The 22337-nt window shown below is 44.1% G+C and overlaps 1 protein-coding gene across 3 annotated transcripts in view; it reads left to right on the top strand.

Moving 5' to 3' along the window:
- PAQR5 (progestin and adipoQ receptor family member 5) overlaps positions 1–22337 on the top strand; it is a 91218-nt gene that overhangs the window by 27056 nt on the left and 41825 nt on the right. For 2 of the 3 annotated variants that reach the window (XM_065940894.1, XM_065940895.1), the window contains exon 2: positions 12618–12782. In XM_065940894.1, coding sequence (XP_065796966.1) covers positions 12732–12782 — 51 coding nt within the window. In that variant the 5' untranslated portion in view covers positions 12618–12731. The remainder of the gene's footprint in view (positions 1–12617; positions 12783–22337) is intronic. The other variant, XM_065940893.1, reaches the window with a different exon arrangement.

Raw genomic sequence — 22337 nt, forward strand, 5'->3', positions numbered from 1 at the left:
AGACTTCTTCCTGGAGGAGGACTGCTGTGCCCTGGGCCTGGAAGGCCGTCAGAGCATGAGGATGCTAGGGGGATACTCGGAGCGTGGAGAGACTCCGGGAGGGGCGAGGCCTGGGGTTGGGCTGGCCACCACTCCTGCCTGGGGCATTCCGGGTGTCCCACAGAGATAGCCGTTTCCTGCTGGGCCCCTGTAGCCCTCCCCCTGCCCCGGAGAGCTGCTGAGTCTGCCTGAGACCACACTTGCCACCTCTGTGGGGTGGGGCTGTGGGTGTGGACCGTCACGGTCAGAGGCTGCAGAGCCGCTCCTCCGGAGGGGCTGCCCCACCCAGCCTGTGGGACCGGTTTCCACGGGGCAGGAACAGGTTTCTGAAAAGTACACTGCCCTCTTTCCCCTGACTGGTAGGCACACCCAGAGGACCCCGAGGGTCCCGCTGTTTCCCCCAGCTGGGAGTCGGCTCCTTGCCTGCCGTTGCGGGGTGGCATGTTCCCTGGGGGTCTGGCTTCACCCCAGGTGCTGGTGGCTCTGAACCTTCTTGGCTCACTGAAATTCTGTGGAAAGCCTTGGAATCCCTATCCCCAGCGCTTTACATACACACGTGTTTCTGTACACACATACACACACGCATGCACACACAATTTTACCTGTAATTTTATGAACTTCCTAAGGCCGGAGGATGTTCTTGGATCTCAGGTTAAACAGCTCCATCCAGGAGCAGTTGCAGCTGATGGTCGTGCTCTCCTGAATGTGGTGATATTTGTAGTAAATAGCAGCAGCCTGGTGCTACTAATAGTGATAATATCACTAATCTTTACTTACAATTTGTAGTTAGGAAGTATGTTCACATCCATGATCTCATTTTAGCTTCCCATAGCCCTGGCCTGGTAGGAATTAACAAGTGAGAGTCGGGGGAATTACTCAGTCCAGCCAAGATCATACCTCGGAAATGGCCAAGGGGAGTCTTGACCTCAGGGAGCTTTTCTAGTGACTCAGATGTTAAAGAATCCGCCTGCAATGAGGGAGACCCGGGTTCAATCCCTGCGTTGGGAAGCTCCTCAGGAGAAGCAACTGGCAACCCACTCCAGTGTTCTTGCCTGAAGAATTCTATGGACAGAAGAGCCTGGCGGGGTCTGTGGGGTCGCAAAGAGTCAGAGACAGCTGAGCGATTAAGCATGCAGGTACAGAGAATCATCAAGTTCTACACCTTGAATATATGTAGTTTTTAATTGTTAATTATGCCTCAGTAAAACTAGAAGCATAATTTTAAAAAGAAGCTACCTTTTATGTTGTGGCCAAGTACACACATATGGTCATATCTAGCAAAACAAATATACATAACGTACATAACAAGTATCACAAAACAATACTTATCTGGACTCTATGCAATACACTGGTATTTTCTGTTCTTTTCTTTTGCAAACTATTCAGTTTTTAAATGCTAGTCATGACCCACTAAATTGACTTTGTGATCTGCTGACAGATTGTGAACTGCAGTTTGGAAAACACTGCATTAACAGACACAGTAATCGTGGTTTTAATTACTAGTGAGCTATCTGGAAATTATGTGTATTGTGCTGAGGTAGGTGTTTGACCCTGGCCGTGGACAGGCTGGAGTTCAGGCGCAAGTCGTTCAGCTAAGGAGAGGCCCACTCGGTCCCCTGGGCTTCGGTTCTTCTCTCCCTGTGGTAAGGTTAAGGACTGGCAGTGGGACTGCTGGTCTTCCAATCCTGTTGCCCATCCATTCATATATTCCCACTGTTCCTTGCAGATCTCATTTCATCCTGACTGTGTCAAGCCACCACTAAGTGACCTCAGACAAGTCGCTTCCTATCTGAGGTCTTCACCTATAGAATAGGAATAGGGGTGGGTTGAACTAGTCTTGCTTCTCAAAGAAAGAGGGATTTTGCAGCTGTAAGTGGTATGTGATTTATGTGTATATATGCATGCTATCATCTGAATGTTTGCATCCCCTGCCCTAGATTCATATGTTGAAGTCCTAATGCCAGTCAGCGCCTTGGTATTAGGAGGTGGGCATTTGGGAGGTAAGCAGGCGGAACCTTCATAAATGGGGTTGGTGCCCTTGTATAGGAGAGGCCTGGGGGAGCCCCCGGGCCCTTCCTGGCATGCGAGGGCCCAGTAGGAGGTTGGCAGCCTGCGGCTCAGGGGAGAGCCTCCCCAGGGTCCAGCCATGAGGGTGCCTACTCTTGGACTTCCAGCCTCTAGGACCTTGAGGAATAAGCATTTGCTGTTTATACGCTACCCAGTTGATGGTGTTTTGTTATAGCAACCTGTCGGGGCTAAGACAGTGTATATATATTTATGATTTATACTTTTTCTGGAAGATTTGGAGAAAATAGAATTTTATATTAATAAAAGCATAACTAACTTACGGCACAAACTATAAAACACAGCAGTGCTTTTTTAATATTTACTTCTTTCTGTTGTGGTAAAATATATACTACATAAAATGTAGCATTTTAACGATGGTTAAGTGTATGATTCAGTAACATGCAGTGCATTTGCAGTGTTGTGCGGTCATCCCCGCTGTCCATTTCCAGAACTCTTTCATCATCCCAAAGAGAACTCTGTACCCAGTAAACAGTAACTCCCCATCTCTTCCTCGCCCTCACCTCTGGCAACCACCATTCTACTTTCTCTCTGTATAGATGTGAGTTTGTACCTGATTAAGTGAAATCAACAACATTTGTCCTCTGGTGTCTGGCTTACTTCCCTTAGCGTGCTTTCAAGGTTCAGCCACGTTGTTGTATGTGTCAGAATTTCACTCTCTTTTGAGGCTGAGTGATATTCCATTGTATGTGTAATCCATGTTTTGTTTACCCATTCACCTGTTGGTGGACAGCTGGATCATCTCCACCTTTTGGCTGTTGTGACAAATGATGTTATGAACACAGGTATACATGCATCTGTTTACTCCCTGTTTTCAATTCTTTTGGGATTATATATGAGGATTTTTCATACCATTCATGGGCTTCTCAAGGCAAGAATACTGAAGTGGTTTGCCATTCCCTTTTCCAGTGGACCACGTTTTGTCCCTATTGCAAAATTCAGACTTAAATTGAAGAAAGTAGGGAAAACCACTAGACCATTCAGGTATGACCTAAATCAAATCCCTTACGATTATACAGTGAAAGTGACAAATAGATTCAAGGGATTAGATCTGATAGAGTGCCTGAAGAACTATGGACAGAGGTTCGTGACATTGTACAGGAGGCAGTGACCAAGACCATCCCCAAGAAAAAGAAATGCAAAAAGGCAAAATGGTTGTTGGAGGAGGCCTTACAAATAGCTGAGAAAAGAGGAGAAGCTGAAGGAAAAGGAGAAAAGGAAAGATATGCCCATCTGAATGCAGAGTTCCAAAGAATAGCAAGGAGAGATTAAAAAAGCCTTCCTAAGTGATCAGTGCAAAGAAATAGAGGAAACAATAGAATGAAGAAGACTAGAGATCTCTTCAAGAAAATTAGAGACACCAAGGGAACATTTCATGCAAAGATGGGCACAATAAAAGACAGAAACAGTGTGGACCTGACAAAAGCCGAAGATATTAAGAAGAGGTTGCAAGAATACACAGAAGAACTATACAAAAAAGATCTTAATGACCCAGAGAACCACGATACTGTGATCACTCACCTGAAGCCAAACATCCTGGAGTTCTAAGTCAAGTGGGCCTTAGGAAGCATCACTACGAACAAAGCTAGTGCAGGTGATGGAATTCCTGCTGAACTGTTTCAAGTCCTAAAAGATGATGTTGTTAAAGTGCTACACTCATTATGCCAGCAAATTAGGAAAACTCAGCAGTGGCCACAGGACTGGAAAAGGTCAGTTTTCATTCCAATCCTAAATAAAGGCAATGCCAAAGAATGTTCAAATACCGCATAATTTCACTCATCTCACATGCTAGCAAGGTAATACTCAAAATTCTCCAAGCCAGGCTTCAACTGAACTGAGAACCTCCAGACGTTCAAGCTGGTTTTAGAAAAGGCAGAGGAACCGAAGATCAAATTGCCAACATCCGTTGGACCATAGAAAAAGCAAGAGAATTCCAGAAAAGCATCTACTTCTGCTTTATTGATTATGCCAAAACCTTTGACTGTGTGGATCACAATAAACTGTGGACAATTCTGAAAGAGGTGGGAATACCAGACCACCTTACCTGCCTCCTGAGAAATCTGTGTGCAGGTCAAGAAGCAACAGTTAGAACCAGACATGAAACAGGAGACTGGTTCCAAGATGAAGCTCCAATACTTTAGCCACCTGATGTGAAGAGCTGACTCATTGGAAAAGACCCTGATGCTGGGAAAGATTAAGGGCAGGAGGAGAAGGGGACAACAGAGGATGAGATGGTTGGATGGCATCACAGACTGGATGGACACGAGTCTGAGCAAGCTACAGGAGTTGGTGATGGACAGGGAAGTCTGGCATGCTGCAGTCCCTGGGGTCGAAGAGTCAGACACGACTGAGCCACTGAATTGAACTGAATCTCTTATTGGTCATACTTTTTGCAAATATTTTTCTCTCATTCTGTGGGCTATCATTACTTTCTTGATAGTGTCCTTTGATGCTCAAAAGATTTTAATTTTCACGTCTGAAGGTGTCGTGGGGCTGCGCCTAGACTCTGCCTCGCGTCTCCTTCCCCAAGTGCAAATTCAATCCTCTGCGGTAGTGAGCAGCTTTGGTGATCCTCTGGCACAGTGATGGGATGCAAATGCTGGGCTGTTTTCTCTTTACCATGAAGGACATCTAGACAAGAGCCCTGGAGGAGGCACAGGATCAGAAGGGTGACTCAGACACTGCTCTTCTGTCCTCAGCCAGCTCAGGCCCCAAGCCTCACCAGCAGCTGCCCCTTAGCCAGCAGCTTCCTGCCATGCTCATGAATGTGGGGCCTTACCTGGACCAACCTGTGTTCAGATACCTCTGAGGCCCGCCCAGCCTAGGAGAGGCTGATGAGTGGGGAGAAGGTGACTCTGGTTCCCTCTCCAGGTACTCTGCGCTGGTTTCTCATGGTAACTGAGCTCCTGTTATTAACCTCGCTTCTTTTGATTAATGAATGTGATCATGCATCCCGTGGTACTTTGGACAGATGACCTCTCTGAGCTTTCTGATCTCATTTTTCCAGTTTTTCTAAAAGCAAGCTATGGAGAAATTTCCTGCCAAACAGCATTCTTTGCCTTTGCTGTGTATGCCCAATGAGAGATTTTATGTTTTCCAACATGATATTTTTCAGAAAGGAGGGAATTTGGCCCATCCAGAGTTCTTCCTATTCGGAGTCCCTCTGTTCCTTTATTTTGAGCAGTGGATGGGCTGTTTGGGGGAAGACGTGATCACCTGAACCTTTCCCCAGCAGTGTTTGTTTGGGATCCTTTCAGGAGGCACCTGACATACATGATCAATTTAAAAAAAGAGACGGACAAAAAATGTAATACAGATTGAGATTTATTCCCAGAAATCTGGTCTCCCATTTACAAGTACTGGTTTTGTTGTGAAGGAGCTTTTAATGATCCCTGTAAAGCAGTAGTGGGTCTGGGGAGAGTAGCCATGCAAAGTGACTAGGAGGGCCAATCACTTGTTTACCATCAATGTGTTCCATCAATTACTATGTGTACTTAGAAAAAACAAACAAACATTAAAACAGCTCTGAAGTCAGGATTCATTTCCAATCAGCTCTGTCTCATGATTATAGTTGGTGATTTGTGTGTGTGTGTTATCTTGGTGGTATGCAAAATAGTGGTGTGCCTTCCAGCTGAGCACATCTGAAGTTCCTGGAAATACTGTCTCAGGCCCTCAGGAAATACAGAACTTTCGGGTCCATGAGGGCTAGAGGGCCCCCAATCTCACCACCAGGTGGCGCAGCAGAGTAAGTGCGGCAGGCTGAGTCCTGTGTCAGCTCCGCGCCCACCCCTCACCCCTATACAAACCGCTTCCAGCAAGCAGATTCATTACTGACTGAGCCCCCGGGGAAGCCCCCGAAACCATTAAGATGGCCCATTTTGTCAGCAGGTGAAGTCTCTGCAACTCCCCCACCGAGGGACTCTCACGCACCTTTCTTGAAAGTTCGTGTGAGGCTGATGTGACAGTTGTCTGCTGCTCCGCGTCAGCTGACCTCCTGGCTTCAAGCCAGAATCCTCCTGAAAGGGCTCCTTTGGGCTCATTCAGAGGCGCAGCCACTCTGGGGCACCCTCTGCTCAGGCAGGAGGGGAGGCGCCGGTGCAGCTCTTCTCATCAGTGTACACATCTCTAATTCCACTCATTTTTCCAGTGAGACAGCATCCATCCGGCTAATTAGGAAACCCTCTGGTGTTGATCAAAAGTAACCCCAACTGAACCAGAGTTGTGGCCTCTGGAGTGTGAGCTTGTGGTTTGTCTTTCAAATGCTAATGAACCACAACGCAAGGGATGTGGGGTAAAACTAACATTTTCACATCACACTGTCTGTGTGAAGTGTTTGAAATTTGCCATTACGATACTCAATTTGCCATAGAGTATCGTAATAGTCGATGAATACTTGTGACTTGGGGTACATTTTTAGCAAGAGCATTAAACAGAACTTCAAAAAATATAGCTTTCTTCCTTTCTTTTCTTTTTTAAAATTTTCAGCAGCATCCTGTGGCATGTGGGACTTTAGTTCCCCGACCAGGGGTCAAACCCACACCCCATGCTTTGGAAGGCAGAGTCTTAGCCACTGGACTGCTAGGGAAGCCCCCCAAAGTGTAGCTTTCAACTAACTTAGAGGGAAATGAGAATATTTTTCACTTTAACTGTGTTAGGTGACTCCAAAAAGTGTAAAATGAAGATCTTTTTGTCAAAGATGCATGTGGAGATTACGAATACACTTATTTCTATGAACCAGAAGTGGAAAAACAATATTTTAAAATTAATGCTATGTTGGATATGGTAAGAGATTCTAAATAGGTATGTCTAACTAAATTAATGTAATAAAGAGAGTGTGTACTCATTATCAGAGAAATGCAAATCAAAACCTCAATGAGGTACCATCTCACGCCAGTCAGAATGGCTGCTATCAAAAAGTCTACAAACAATAAATGCTGGAGAGGATGAGGAGAAAAAGGAACCCGCTTACACTGTTGGTGGGAATGCAAACTAGTACAGCCACTGTGGAGAACAGTGTGGAGATTCCTTAAAAAACTGGAAATACAACTGCCATATGACCCAGCAATCCCACTGCTGGGCATACACACTGAGGAAATCAGAATTGAAAGAGATACGTGTACCCCAGTGTTCATCACAGCACTGTTTACAATAGCTAGGTCATGGAAGCAACCTAGATGTCCATCGGTAGATGAATGGATAAGAAAGCTGTGGTACATTTACACAATGGAATATTACTCAGCTATTAAAAAGAATGCATTTGAATCAGTTCTAATGAGGTGGATGAAATTGGAGCCCATTATACAGAGTGAAGTCAGTCAGAAAGAAAATCACCAATACAGTATATTAATGCATATATATGGAATTTAGAAAGATGGTGACGATGACCCTACATGCAAGACAGCAAAAGAGACACAGATGTAAAGAACAGTCTTTTGAACTCTGTGGGAGAAGGCAAGGGTGGGATGATTTGAGAGAATAGCATTGGAACATGTATATTATCATATGTGAAATAGATCGCCAGCCCAGGTTCAATGCATAAAGCAGGGTGCTCAGGGCTGGTGCACTGGGATGACCCTGAGGGATGGGATGGGGAGGGAGATGGGAGGGGGGTTCAGGATGGGGGACACGTGTACACCCATGGCTGATTCATGTCAATGTATGGCAAAAACCACTACAATATTGTAATTAGCCTCCAATTAAAATAAATAAGAAAACAAAACAAAGAATGACAAAGAAAAAATAAAGAGAGTGTGTACTAATTCATTTGCATCCCTAGAAGTTATCAAGCTTCCCTGGTGGCTCAGGTAGTAAAGAATCTGCCTGCAATATGGAAGACCCAGGGACGTGAATCTGCCTGCAATATGGGAGACCCAGGATTCAGTCCCTGGGTTGGGTAGATCCCCTGGAGAAGGGAATGGCAACCCACTTCATTATTCTTGCCTGGAGAATTCCATGGACAGAGGAACCTGGTGGACTTTTTTTTTTTTTTTTTTTTAAGACTCTCATGTGGGAAATAGGCCATCTGTTTATATTCAGCTACCTAATGTGTAAACATATTCGGGAGGTGATGCTTTGCTGGCCATCTCCTTTCAGGCCTGGGATACAGTGTGTAGGCTAATGTTTACTGGGTGGGGGGCAGTGAGGGAGCGGGAGTGGGGAGACCAGGGATATGGATGGAGCACTAGCCTGAGACAGACAGTTAAAGTGTTAGTTGCTCAGTGGCATCTGACTCTTTGCGACCCCATGGACTGTAGGCTGTCAGGCCCTCTGTCCATGGGATTCTCCAGGCAAGAATACTGGAGTGGGTTGTCATTACCTTCTCCAGGGGATCATTCTCTTCTTCAGGATCAAACCCCAGTCGCCTGCATTGAAGGCAGATTCTTTACTGTCTGAGCCATCAGGGAAGACCAGACGTGACTCTCTTTAATCAAAATAAAATCTCTCTTTTTTTTATTTTATTTTTTGAAGGGCTTAGTTGATCCACAGCGTGAGGGATCTTAGTTTCCCAACCAGGGATCGAACCTGTGTTCCCTGCCTTGGAAGGCAGATTCTTAACCACTGGATCGCAGTTGAGAGTCCCTCAGTTCTCCTTTTAAAAAAGGAAACTTATGCCTCTTCATGTTTTCTTCTCAAAGAGAGGACTTATGTTTCCACTATAATTTAGAAAATTCAGCTAAGACATCTTCTGGTTAAAATAGGGGAGAAGTCACTTCCTTGTTCTCCTAGTTACTGGTACAACCCCCTACCCCCAAAAAGTCCCTGAAGTTCAAATTAGGGGCCCACAGAGTGCAGTTTCAAAGCCTCCAATTTCATGCACCCTGTAGCCTTCTCAGATCAAATAACACAACTCCAGGAGCATCACCATCCCCACCCCAACCCTCCTCTACATCCGTCCTCACAAACCAGAAATCAAATGATAGCTCTATCTACTATCTGTGAGATCTTCTACAAGCCCCCTCACTTTTCAACACCTTGGTTTTCCTGCCTGTAAAATAGAAAATTAATTTTCGTATCTGAAAATTAGTAACAGGAACAAGTGCTTATTGGACCTTTCCCTGAGGGCAGGCCCTTTGCATGGGTACTTCTCTCATTTAATCATAACCACCACGCTAGGAAGAAAGTACCACTGTTATTTCCATTTCACAGATGGGGAAACTGAGGCACAAGGAGTTACGTTGCTTGCCTGGAATTGCACAGGAAATGGCGAAGTGGTCTTGGAAACGATGTGGCTTTAATCCAGTCCAGAGGTCCTGAACTGTTCTGCCTGGCGATATGAGACGGGGTGGTGAGGGTGAAAGAGACCAGATGGGCGGGCAAGGTGGCCAGCACAGGCCTGACGCAGAGTGGGTGGGAGGTCCTTCCTTCAAGGGTGACTTGTCCTGGTTAGTTGAGTACGTGTCTGTCTTGTCTTTTTCTTTATGTGTTTCTTGGAGACGAGGACAGTCTTTTCATCTTTATTTTTCCTGTACAGTATAGGGATAGAGTGGTACGGCGGACATCTATTTTCCTCCATGCTGTGTGTCAGAAACCTATGCAATTTTTATTTCAGCTAAATTCTCATGTTTTCCCTCCAGCTGCTGCAGCTCGCAGGGAGTAATCATCTTTACATTGAGCCCTGACTCTTATTCATTATGTGATAAAAGTGCCAGACACCTTGGCTGAATGAAGAAGAGGATGAATCATATGCTATTTAATATTGCCCTCCTATTGTATGTTTCATTGGGTCAGTCTTCCTGGATGGTGTGTGCTGTAAGGGTAGGGACCGTTTCTCTCCTTTTATTGCTCATGACATTGAAACTCAGGGAGAACCAGGGGACCAAGGTAGGCAGGTCCATGGAGACCCAGCCTTGGTCCCATTATTGCTGCGGGTTTTTGTGATATTCCCCTGGAAACTCAAGGTGAGACTGTCACCTCTCATCCTGCTGCCAGATGAATTAGTGGTGCATCTGGGAGTGAAAGTGACTTGGTAATTTAGATCGGAAATCCAGGAGAACCAAGACATGCCAGGTCCACTTACACAGGTGTTGCTCATTTGTTTGCAAAGTGTCAACTTTTCTTTTTTAACCTGGGCAAAATGTACCCAGGTAAAATGTAACGATTAAAAAAAAACTATTTTCTCTATTATTTTGTCATTCAGAAATGTTCTGTAACTACTTTTTTAATGTGGTGAAATATACGAAACATAAAATTTATCATTTTTAAGTGCATTTTACATTTATAGTATTGAGCAACCATCACCACTACCCCTTTTTAGAACTTTTAATCCTCCCAAAGAGAAACTCGGTACCCCTCAAACAACAACTCCGATTCCTCCCTCCCCACCAATCCCTTTTCTGTCTCTGTAAATTCACCTATGCCAGGTCCCTCATATAACTGGAATCATACAATATTTGACCTTTTGAGACTGGTTTATTTCACCTGGTGTAATTTTTTCAAGTTTCATCCATTCATTAGAGCTTCATTCCTTTTTAAAATTGAGTAATATTCTATTGCATGTGTAGACTGCATCTTGTTTATTTGCTAGTTTATCTATCCATGAGCTGATGGGTTCTTGGGTTATTTCTGAAGCCACACTCCTTGGATGGGATTTGAACCCATGATCACTGATTTAGGAGGGGACTCAAACCCACTCTTTTAACCGAAATTACTCGCCTGGTGTCACGGCTTATCAAGCTGAGGTTCTTTTGTCTCATTGCAAAAAGAATTCAGCATGAGGCAAAGCCGTAGGCAAAGAGTGACTTTATTAGTATAGGATGCTTGGAAGAGATACAAGTGGGCAGGCAAGAGAGCTCAGCCCCTAGAACAAAGAAAGCTATATCTTATAATCAGAGAGAAAGGAGGGGAGAAGACCACCTCCTTCCTCATTCTTGGGCCGACATCAAGGCTTAAATCATTAATTCCTCCTCTGACCCTGTGTGGTCTAACCAGGACTGTGATGGCCCTATTAAACCATATGTATATTAGCAGAAGGATGCTAGCATATACTAAAATACGGTAATTCATCTCAGGTTTTGGTGTAATGTCCCCTTTCACCTAGTTTCTTTCCCCTTTCACATATTTTCCTCTCTTGACTACACTCAGAGATTCTGCTCTTCAAGGATCGTTAGCTCCCTGACTTCACATAGCAAGACTCAAACCCCATATTGTCCTGTGTTTTAGCTGTCAGGGTTTGTGGCTTGAGTGTGCCTGGATGCACTTGGATGCACCTGGTCTTCTTTCAAAGTAGTGTAGATTGTTGCTAGGTTACTGGATTCTTTTCTTGAGTGGTCATTAGCTTACAACAGTTTCCCAAACAGCCTTTAAATTCCCTTGCTGTCTTTAATCCCGTAGTGAGATTTCTAAACCAACTATTTAATTATTCTTCTCTATCCCTATCATTGCCCCCTTTTGACTGTGGTGAATAATTACTTACCCCAGTGTTTTGAATAAAAGCATATTTATGATGAAACATAACTACATTATATTTTGCTACATAGTTTCAGATAATAACACATAGAACATAAAGAACTATAATAAGAAGCAAAAGTATAAACAAAGCCAAAAGCTCAGGCTCAAGGGGTGAACGACTTTGCATCATTAAAAAAGCATTTGCTGAAGGCCCAGGATAGGCCAAGCACACACCTGAGATTCCAGCCAGCCCGGGATCATCCTCCCCACTTGGTAGGGGTTGGGTGAGTGCAGGGAAGACAAGAACTCGGCAGGTAGCTCCACCTGCAGTCAGATGTGGCTGGTGCTGCGAGAGAGGTAAGCCAGGTCTTCAGGCCTTTTGGAGGCAGGGACAGAACCCCTTGGGAGTTCTAAAGAGGTGGCAGATTTTGGCCCAATGATTATGGGAGTAGATGAGGCATTGACTATGGTAAATTCCTAGCTCTGCTCTTTCTTTTGCTGAACCCAACTACTAATAGTACTTTTCAGTTTCTTGGGCCTTTTCCTTGGCTTTGCGTTCCTCTAGTTTACATTACTCACAGCTATTAATCCTGCATTTAAACAAGCCTGTTGCTCTGACTCCAAGTGCCTTGGATTTGCCTGGCCTGGTCCTTTTGTGTGTCTCAGGGCAACCCTGCTCCCGTGAACCTTCTGGAAAAGCTGCCTCTCTTTGGAGGGTAGCGCTCGGTGGGCCAGACCTGGATCACACTGTCTGTCCAGGGGTAGCACCTGAAGCAGGGAGAGTGAGCAGCCCCAAGCTCTCCCTAAGCTGTGTGGCCTTGAGGAGCTTGCGCTACGCCTCTGACCCTCTTGTATAACACGAGGGCGCTGGGTGACCTCTGTAGCCCTTTCCAGTGCTATAATTTTATGATTGCCCTATTGTGATTTAATTACCTTCCTCCATCACTCTCAGAGTGAATGACTCAGCAGTCTGTTTCTCTGTTGTTTTTAAGGAAGCCTGGTTATTTTGCCATCACAAGCACAGGTCTGTTCTGTAGTCAGACAGTCTTGACCCAGCTGGAGTTAGGCTGACACTCACTGGAGTTCTTCCCGCTGTCCTTTTTCAGTGAAGCAGCTCAGACCCGGCTGGCCAGAGGCGCCCGGAGCCATGTCAGAACTTTGAGCAAGTCCTGGTGACAGGGACTGGCTGTCACCCATCGGTCTTCCAGCCCGGCTTCAAGATGCTGAGCCTGAAGCTGCCCAGGCTGCTCAACATGGAGCAGGTGCCCCAGGTATGTGCTCTCGCCGGTGGCTGAGGTCCAGGCTGAGACTGGGGCTTGGCCCCTGCAGCCTGGCGACTGCTGTGTCTTCAGCCCCTCTTCTCTGTGTAGACCCACCCTCTGCAAGGAGTCCCTCACGGATTCCCTTGGGGAATTCAAGCTTCCTGTTTCCCTCACCTGCACCAAACCTGAAAACGGAAGTGATCCTGAAAGTCTCCTTAAGTTGTAGCCCTTGCCTGTGACATCCTGTATTTTATCCTGAAACAGAGCCGTTATTGAGACCACAGAGTCAGGCTGCAGAGATGAAGCCAGCAGCACCCGGCTGAGGGGCAGCTTTTTAAGTATCCTCTCTCGTGGGTGCTTGGAAGCCCGTGAGGGGCAGAGTCACCTGAGCGTGGCTTTGCTGTGCTCAGTCCTTGCAGGAGGCCTGAGCCAGGTGTGAGTTGAGGCAACGAGGGGGAGTCGTTGCACCTCTTTTGCCTGAGTGCTCGAGAGCAGCTACCCTGATACTCCTGGGATGCAGCCATCGTCTGTGTTTTTAGTGAGACTTAGGTGAGGCCGTGCAGCCTGTGAGCTGTGGCCCGTGGTGCACCTCCTCCTGCCCTTGCAAAGTAATGTCACCTCACTACACCCTTGTTTTGGTGTCATATTTTCTTCCTTTAAAAAAAAAAATTTTTTTTTTTTTTTTTGGCCATGAGGCATGTGGGATCTTAGTTCCCAAAACAGGGATTGAACCTGTGTCCCCTGCACAGTCTTAACCACTGGACCACCAGGGAAATGTCCATATTTCTTTCCTTTTTGACTGAAAAAGAATGACTGTTGTTTCATGGTGAGACGTTTCACCTGGAAGATGTCACGGGGAAGGTGGGTGAGAGCTCCTTTCCACCCAGCTGACTGCTCAGCCCTTATGACTACCACCCCCCCCCCCAAAAAAAAATCCCAAATAATCTTGGCACCATGAGTGGAAAGTTAAGAGGAGACAGACCACTAGACCCTCTCCCTAAAAGCCTGCAGAGCTAGGTGATGCCAGCAGGCACTGGGGTGAAATCAAAAGGATGTGGAGCTGTTAGAGGGTAGCGTTGAGGATGCAGCAGGTAACAGACACGCTGGAAATTAGGCCGGGTCCCCACAGGGCTGTCGAGCAGGGGTCCTGCCTCCGTTCTCACGAGGCTGTAGGCGTCTTCCTGGTGCGTTTCCCTGGCTGGTTCTACCCGCAGAGAACTAGTGGCTGTGATGAGTGGGGACACAGTGATCCTTTGATTCATGCACTCGACATTGGTTTTGACTGCCTACTTACTGTGTGCAAGGTGTTACTGTGTGGAGCCCAGAGAAGAATCACACGCAAAGCCTGCCCTTAAGGGGCTCTGTGTTGGTTGGGAAGATTTAAAACTATGCAGGAACACTTCCATGGCCAAGTGGGTTAGGGTGTAGCTCAGGGAGGGAGAGGTTTGTTCAGAGGAGGCGTTGCTCACTTGCAGGAGGAGGGCATCAGGGAAGGCTCCATGAAAGGGATGAGCTGAAAGATGCGTTTTGAGGATGGGTAGGATTTGGGAGGTGGGGAGTGCACTCCAGGTAGACGAAATGGTATGAGCGAAGACCTGGAGCTGGGAGACCGCGGGGCAGCTGTGGGGTTCTTGGGGCCGAGGTTATAGGTATCTTCTTGGATGTCTTCCTGGGAGTTTTGGTCAAGGCTGGGTTCAAGACTGTGCCCAGGAAAGAAATGCCAGAGAGAATGTGTTCTCATTGGGGATCTTGGGTCACCTGCTGGGATTCTGAATGTATGGGGGTTCTGAGGATAAGGACCCAGATGGCCCCTGAGGCTGAAGATGATGTGTCTTCTTTGTCCAGTTTTCCATAAATGATGGAGGTGACAGTTTTCTTTTTAGTACAGTGGCACTAGTCAGAGGCAGAGACCAACATCACATCTCACATCTGTTTCCTTCAGAACTTTCCTTTGGCTCCCACATCCACTACTGGACTTCCCAGCATCATGTGCAAAGTTCATGCGGCCCCAGGGGAAGCACAGTGGCTCTGCCTGTCTGGAGGGTGGTTTTACTTGAGGATTTAGTTGGGGAGGAGGAGTGACATCTTAAACATAATCAGATACAAGCATATTAAGGAGAAAGTGCATAATTTGCATGAATATTTAAAATAGGAGACTTCATAGAAATGTTAAGCTTGCTTTTGGTGGGCTCTTTGGGTTCTAATACTTGGTCCGCAGAGTGACCTTAATCTCCCGACCCCAATTTTTTGCATCTGTAAAATGGAAGCTAGAATCCGCTTCCTAGGGTAGTGGTGAAGATTAAGTGAGGTGACCTACGGGAAGTACCCAGCATGTGATAGGCCAGTAATGTTGGCTGTTACTGTCAACTCTCCTGTGTCCTCCGCACTTGGAGGGGTGGAGTGTGCTGGGGGGAGGCACTGAGCCGCCTCTCCCGTAGACTCCCTCCCCAGCTCCCTGCCTGGCATTCCCTGCCTAACCTCTGTCCACTTCCTCCACTGTTTTCCATCCACAAACCCACTTCTCCAGCCACACTGGTGCTCTCTGTAGTCTCCCCACCGGATTGGGCTTTCACTTTCCTTGATCTCTGTCTGAAGAAGGGTTACTGCATCTCCTCCCCTCCATTTCATCCATCCTCCTTTCTGACTCCTCCGTGCAGCTGCTGGTGCCCCCCCCTCTTCAGCGGTGGGCTGACACCTCTGCAGGCTGCTCTGTACAGACGCCTCTCCCTTCGAATATTAGCCAGCTGTGTGCCCTAGGCCACTTCCCTACCCTCTGAGCTTCACCCATCAGTGGAGGTGGGGCACCCACCTCTTGGCATCCTTTATTCCGGCTCAGTCCTGCTAATGGCTTACTTTCAGGAAAGGGCAGTTCTCTCTTCCTGTAGAAGGTGTGACTCAGGTGCACGCCTCATAATTTCAAGTCTCCCTTGTGCCTAAAAACAGACCTGGGTACATTAGGGAGCTCTGAAAGATGTGAACAAAGAGCTCAAAGAACGGAATAAATGTCTAGGTGTTGATTCCGACACAAACCCAACCTAGAGACAAACAGGGAGGTCTAGACTGCAAGTTCATGTGGAACATGGCATCACCCTTGGCCAGGAAACAAGAGTATTTTGTGTTATATTGAGGATCTTTTGTTAATGATGGCCCTGGCCCCCAGGCTACAGGTAAACTCACCACATTGTCCAGGAGGCCTAAATTTAGGGGAACAGGCAGGAGGGTTCCTGAGGTGCTGGCTGTAGAGAGGAAAGGCAAAGCTTTTCTCAGCCTTGCACTGCCATTTATGGTGGGAATTTGGACAAGACTCATAATGCTAAGCCTCAGTTTCCTCGTCTGTTAAATGGAGATAATATCTGTCTCACAGAGCTACTGTGAAGATCCAAGAAAAATGAAATAGAGTGTTGGGCTAATTATGAAGAAGCAGAAGCAGAGCCAGATCAGTGGTGCTGGGTAGGTGGCCTTGGGCACCCGGAAGCGAGGAGTCATATCATAGCAACTGGTTTCTCCAGTCCAGGATTTCTCAAACTGGGTGCCTGGATCACCACCGTGGGAATCAGAAGCTTTATTAAAGTGAATTGTGATTGCAGGCATTTTTCTATTGTTCTTGATTTTAATCCAAAGAAATGCTTTCAGCATTTTGTTACTTAATGTTAGCTCTTTCACTGGGTGTGTATATTTAAATAACCTTTATCATTTTAAGGATATTCCTTTCTATCCCTTCTTTCCTAGGATTTTTTCCCCCTCTAATCAGTAATAAATTCTTTTTTCTATCATATATCCTTTGAGATGGTCATATATGATTCATTTGAAAGTTGTTAATGTGGTCAATTTGACTTACTAACGTTAAACTAACATTGCCTTTAAATATTACTTGGTCATGGTGGAGGATGTTTTTAATCTGTTGCTGCAATCAGCTAATATTTTTGACTAGGATCCTTCAATCTATTTATTGAGTTGGCCTGTAATTTTTCCTTCTTATACTGCCCTTGCCTACACTGGGGATTAAGATGATGCCAACCACAGATGGGTTGGAGAGTGTTGCAGTTTTATTCCATAAGAAATTGTATAATGTTGGAATCATGCATTCCTGACTACTTGGTAGGATTTACCTCTAAAGCTCTTTGATCAGGGCCACCGCGTTGCTCACCTCAAGGGAGCATCCTTTATCTCTTACTCTGTGTGAATGACACGGTGAATCGTGCAAGGGACAGCTTGATGCCACAGTTGAATTTTCTCTGTCGAAAGTTTTTTTAAACAGTTTTGTTAAAATATGATTTATGGGGCTTCCTGGTGGCTCGGATGGTAAAGAACCTGCCTGCAACGCGGGAGACCCAGGTTCGATCCCTGGGTCAGGAAGATTCCCCTGGAGAAGGAAATGACAACCCACTCCAGTGTTCTTGCCGTGAGAATCCCATGGGCGGAGGAGCCCAGTCCGTGGGGCTGCAAAGAGTTGGACATGACTGAGCGACTAGCACTACTGCTACTGCCATAAAATACTCCCTTTAAGAGCATACAGCTCAGTGAGTTTTAATATGTGACACACACAAGGTATGCTGTCCAAAACCATCACCACGGTCAATTTTAGAATGTTTTCATCACCCTGGAAAGAAACTCTGTACCAATTAGCAGGCATTTCCCAAAGCCCCCACTCCTAGGCCTATGGCAACCACTAATTTACTTTGTCTCTATGGATGTGACTATTCTGGATATTTCATATAAATGGGATCATGCAGTAGGTGGCCTTCTGTGAATGCCTTCTTTCACTTGGCATAGTGTTTTCAAGGTTCATATGTGCTATAGCATGGATTAGTACTTTATTTGTTTTTATGGCTAAATAGTGTTCCATTTATAGATATACCAGTTTGTTTATTCATTCATCAGTTGGTAAACACTTAAGTTGTTCCAGTTTTTTTTTTTTTGGTTATTATGAGTAATGCTATGTACAAGTTATTTGTGTACAAGTTTTTGTGTGAACATATTTTCAATTCTCTAGGTACACACCTAGGAATGGAATTGCTGATAAATCTAGGAGTAACTTTTATTTTTATTGTGGTAAAATATGCTTAACATAAAATTTACCATCTTAACTATTTTTAAGTGCACAGTTCTGTGGTGTTAAATACATTTATCTTATTTTGCAGCCATCACTACCATTTACCTCCACAATCCTTTTTATCTTGTAAAACTGAAACTCTGTACCCGTTAAATAAGAACTCCCTGTTTTCCCCTAGCCAGTCTCTGACAACTGCTATTAATACTTTTTGTCTTTATGATTTGACTACTTTAAGTACTTCATAAAAGTGAAATTATATAGTATTTGTATTTTGTGACTGTCATATTTATTTTACTGAGCATAATGTCTTCAAGTTTATCGATGTTATAGTGTATATTAGAATTTCCTTCCTTTTGTAGACTGTCCCTAAATTTAGATGACTGGTATTTTCTGGTTTTTTTTTTTTTTTTTTTATAATAGCCGTCCTAACAGATATAAGGTGATATCTCACTGTAGTTTTGATTTGAATTTTCCTAAAGATTAGTGATGTTGAGCCTCTTTTCATGTGCTTATTGGCCATTTGTATACCTTCTTCAGAAAAATGTCTATTCAAGTCTTTGACCAATGTTTAAATTGGGTCATTTGTCCTTGTTGCTGAGTTGTATGAGTTCTTTTTTGAATACAAGTCCCTCATCAGATACATGGTTTGAAAATGTTTTCTACCATTCTGTGTGTTGCATTTTCATGTTATTCATGGTATCCCTGGAAACATGAAAAATTTAAAATTTAATATTATCTAAACCAACTTTCTCACTCTCCTTTTCCACTTTCATCAAGAGGCTCTTTAGTTCTTCTTCACTTTCTGCCATAAGGGTGGTGTCATCTGCATATCTGAGGTTATTGATCTTTCTCCCAACAATCTTGACTGCAGCTTGTGCTTCTTTCAGCCACCCATTTCTCATGATGTACTCTGCATATAAGTTAAATAAGCAGGGTGACAATATACAGCCTTGGCTTACTCCTTTTCCTTTATGGAACCAGTCTATTGTTCCATGTCTGGTTCTAACTGTTGCTTCCTGACCTCATACAGGTTTCTCAAGAGGCAGGTCAGGTGGTCCGGTATTCCCATCTCTTTCAGAATTTTCCACAGTTTATTGTGATCCACACAGTCAAAGGCTTTGGCATAGTCAATAAAGCAGAAATAGATGTTTTTCTGGAACTCTCTTGCTTTTTCAATGATCCAGCAAATGTTGGCAATTTGATCTCTGGTTCCTCTGCCTTTTCTAAAACCAGCTTGAACATCTGGAAGTTCATGGTTCATGTATTGCTGAAGCCTGACTTGGAGAATTTTAAACATCACTTTAGTAGCTTGTTAGATAGTTAGTGTGTGGTAGTTTGAGCATTCTTTGCATTGCCTTTCTTTGGGATTGGAATGAAAACTGACCTTTTCCAGTTCTGTGGCCACTGCTGAGTTTTCCAAATTTGCTGGCATATTGAGTGCAGCACTTTCACAGCATCATCTTTCAGGATTTGAAATAGCTCAACTGGAAATCCATCACCTCCACTAGCTTTGTTCTCAGTGATGCTTCCTAAGGCCCACTTGACTTCACATTCCAGGATGTCTGGCTCTAGATGAGTGATCACACCATTGAGATTATCTGGGTTGTGAAGATCTTTTTTTTACAGTTCTTCTGTGTATTCTTGCCACCTCTTCTTAATATCTTCTGCTTCTGTTAGTTCCCTACCATTTCCATCCTTTATTGAGCCCATCATTGCATGAAATGTTCCCTTGGTGTCTCTAATTTTCTTGAAGAGATCTCTAGTCTTTCCCATTCTATTGTTTTCCTCTACTTCTTTGCATTGATCGGTGAGGAATGCTTTCTTATCTCTCTTTGCTATTCTTTGGAACTCTGCATTCAAATGGGTATGTCTTTCCTTTTCTCCTTTGCTTTTCATTTCCCTTCTTTTCACAGCTATTTGTAAGGCCTCCCCAGACAGCCATTTTGCTTTTTTGCATTTCTTCTTCTTGGGGATGGTCTTGATTCCTGTCTCCTGTACAATGTCACAAACCTCCATCCATAGTTCGTCAGGCGCTCTATCAGATCTAGTCCCTTAAATCTATTTCTCACTTCTACTATATAGTCATAAGGGATTTGATTTAGGTCATACCTGAATGGTCTAGTGGTTTTCTCCACTTTCTTCAATTTCAGTCTGAATTTGCCAATGAGGAGTTCATGATCTAAACCACAGTCAGCTCCCAGTCTTGTTTTTGTTGACTGTATAAAGCTTTTCCATCTTTGGCTGCAAAGAATATAATCAATCTGATTTTGGTGTCGACCATGTGGTGATGTCCATGTGTAGCGTCTTCTCTTGTGTTGTTAAAACAGGGCATTTGCTATGACCAGTGCATTCTCTTGGCAGAACTCTATTAGCCTTTGTCCTGCTTCATTCTGTACTCCAAGGCCAAAGCAGATGGTGGTTGCAGCCATGAAATTAAAAGATGCTTACTCCTTGGAAGGAAAGTTATGATCAATCTAGACAGGATATTAAAAAAACAGAGACACTACTTTGTCAACAAAGGTCTATCTAGTCAAGGGTATGGTTTTTCCAGTGGTCATGTATGGATGTGAGAGTTGGACTATAAAGAAAGCTGAGTGCTGAAGAATTGATGCTTTTGAACTGTGATGTTGGAGGACTCTTGAGAGTCCCTTGGACTGCAAGGAGATCCAACCAGTCCATCCTAAAGAAGATCAGTCCTGAGTGTTCATTGGAAGGACTGATGTTGAAGCTGAAACTCCAGTACTTTGGCTACCTGATGCAAAGGGCTGACTCATTTGAAAAGACCCTGATGCTGGGAAAGATTGAAAGCATGAGGAGAAGGGGATGCCAGAGGATGAGATGGTTGGATGGCATCACCGACTCAATGGACATGGGTTTGGGTGGACTCTGGGAGTTGGTGATGGACAGGGAGGCCTGGCGTGCTGCGGTTCATAGGGTTGCAAAGAGTTGGACACAACTAAGCGGCTGAACTGAACTGAACTGAAATGTTATTTTTCATCTGTTACTTATGTTTTGGGTGTTATATCTAAAAAACATTTGGTTTATCCAAGGTCATGAAGATTTACTCCTATACTTTGAAGAGTTTTATCCCTAAAATTTAGGTCTATGATCCATTTTGTGTGTGTGTGTGTTAGTTATTGTGCTTGCATGCTAAATCGCTTCAGTCATGTCTGACTCTGTGATTCTATGAACTGTAGCCTGTCAGGCTCTTCTGTCCATAGGGATTCTCCAGTCAAGAATACTGGAGTAGGTTGCCATGCCCTCCTCCAGGGGATCTTCCCAACCCAGGAATTGAACCCTTGTCTCTTATGTCTCCACGTCTCCTGCATTGACAGATGGGTTCTTTACCACTGGTGTTAGTTATTATAGATGGTATGAAATAGAGGTCCTGCTTTATTCTTTTCTTTTTTTTTAGTATGGGATATCAAGCGTTCCCAACATCATTTGTTAGAAAGACTGTTCATTATTTCTTTAGGAATTATCTTAACACTTTTATTGAAAATTGATTGACTGTAAATGTGAAGGTTTATTTCTGAATTCTCAGTTTCCACTGATCTGTTTGTCTATTCTTATGTCAGTACCTCACTGTCTTGATTACTGTGCTCTGTTGTGAGTTTTGAAATTGGGAAGTATGAGTCTTTTAACTCTGATCTTCTTTTTCAAGGTTGTTTTGACTGTTCAGGGTCCCTTGCATTTCCTTATGAATTTTAGGATCTGTCAATTTCTGCCCAAAAAAATGCAACTGGGATTTTAATAGGGGTTCCTTTGAATCTGTTGATCAATTTGGGAAGCATTACCATCTTAATATTATTAAGTAAATTAAATCCATGAACATGGGCTGCCTTTCCACTTGTTTAGGTATTAATTTCCTTGACAAATGTTTTGTAGTTTTCTGTATGTAAATCTTGTACCATTAAAATGATTTGTTAAGTTTATGTCTAAGTATTTTGTTGTTTTTGATACTGTTGTAAGTGGAATTGTTTCCTTAAATTTATTTCAGTTTTTCTTTGCTAGGATATAGAAGTGAAACCAAGTTTTGTATATATGATATCCTACATGCTTGAATTAATTTATTAACAGTATTTACAGTTCTAACAGTATTTTAGTGACTCCTTTAGAAATTCCTGTATGTGAAAATTATGTCATCTGCAAATGGAGATAGGTTTGCTTCTGCATTTTAATTTAGATGGCTTTTGTTTCTTTTCCTTGTCTAGTTGACTTACCTAGACTCTCCACTACAATATTGAATAGAAGTGGTGAGAGCAGACTTCCTGATGGTGGGAGGAAAGCATTCCATTATAGGTTAGCTCTGGGTTTCTCATAGATGGCCTTTTAGGTTTAAAGGAGTTCTGTATTATTTTACTGAGTATTTTCTGATCCCAAAAGGGTATTGGATCTTGTGAAATGCTTTTTCTGTGTCAACTAACATGAATATGTGGTCTTTGTTTTAATGTTCTCTTCTTGGTTAATCTTGCCAGTTTGTCCTTTGAAAAAAAAATTTGAAAAGAAGA

The sequence above is a fragment of the Muntiacus reevesi genome, chromosome 7, assembly GCF_963930625.1.
Source record: "Muntiacus reevesi chromosome 7, mMunRee1.1, whole genome shotgun sequence".
NCBI lineage: Eukaryota > Metazoa > Chordata > Mammalia > Artiodactyla > Cervidae > Muntiacus > Muntiacus reevesi.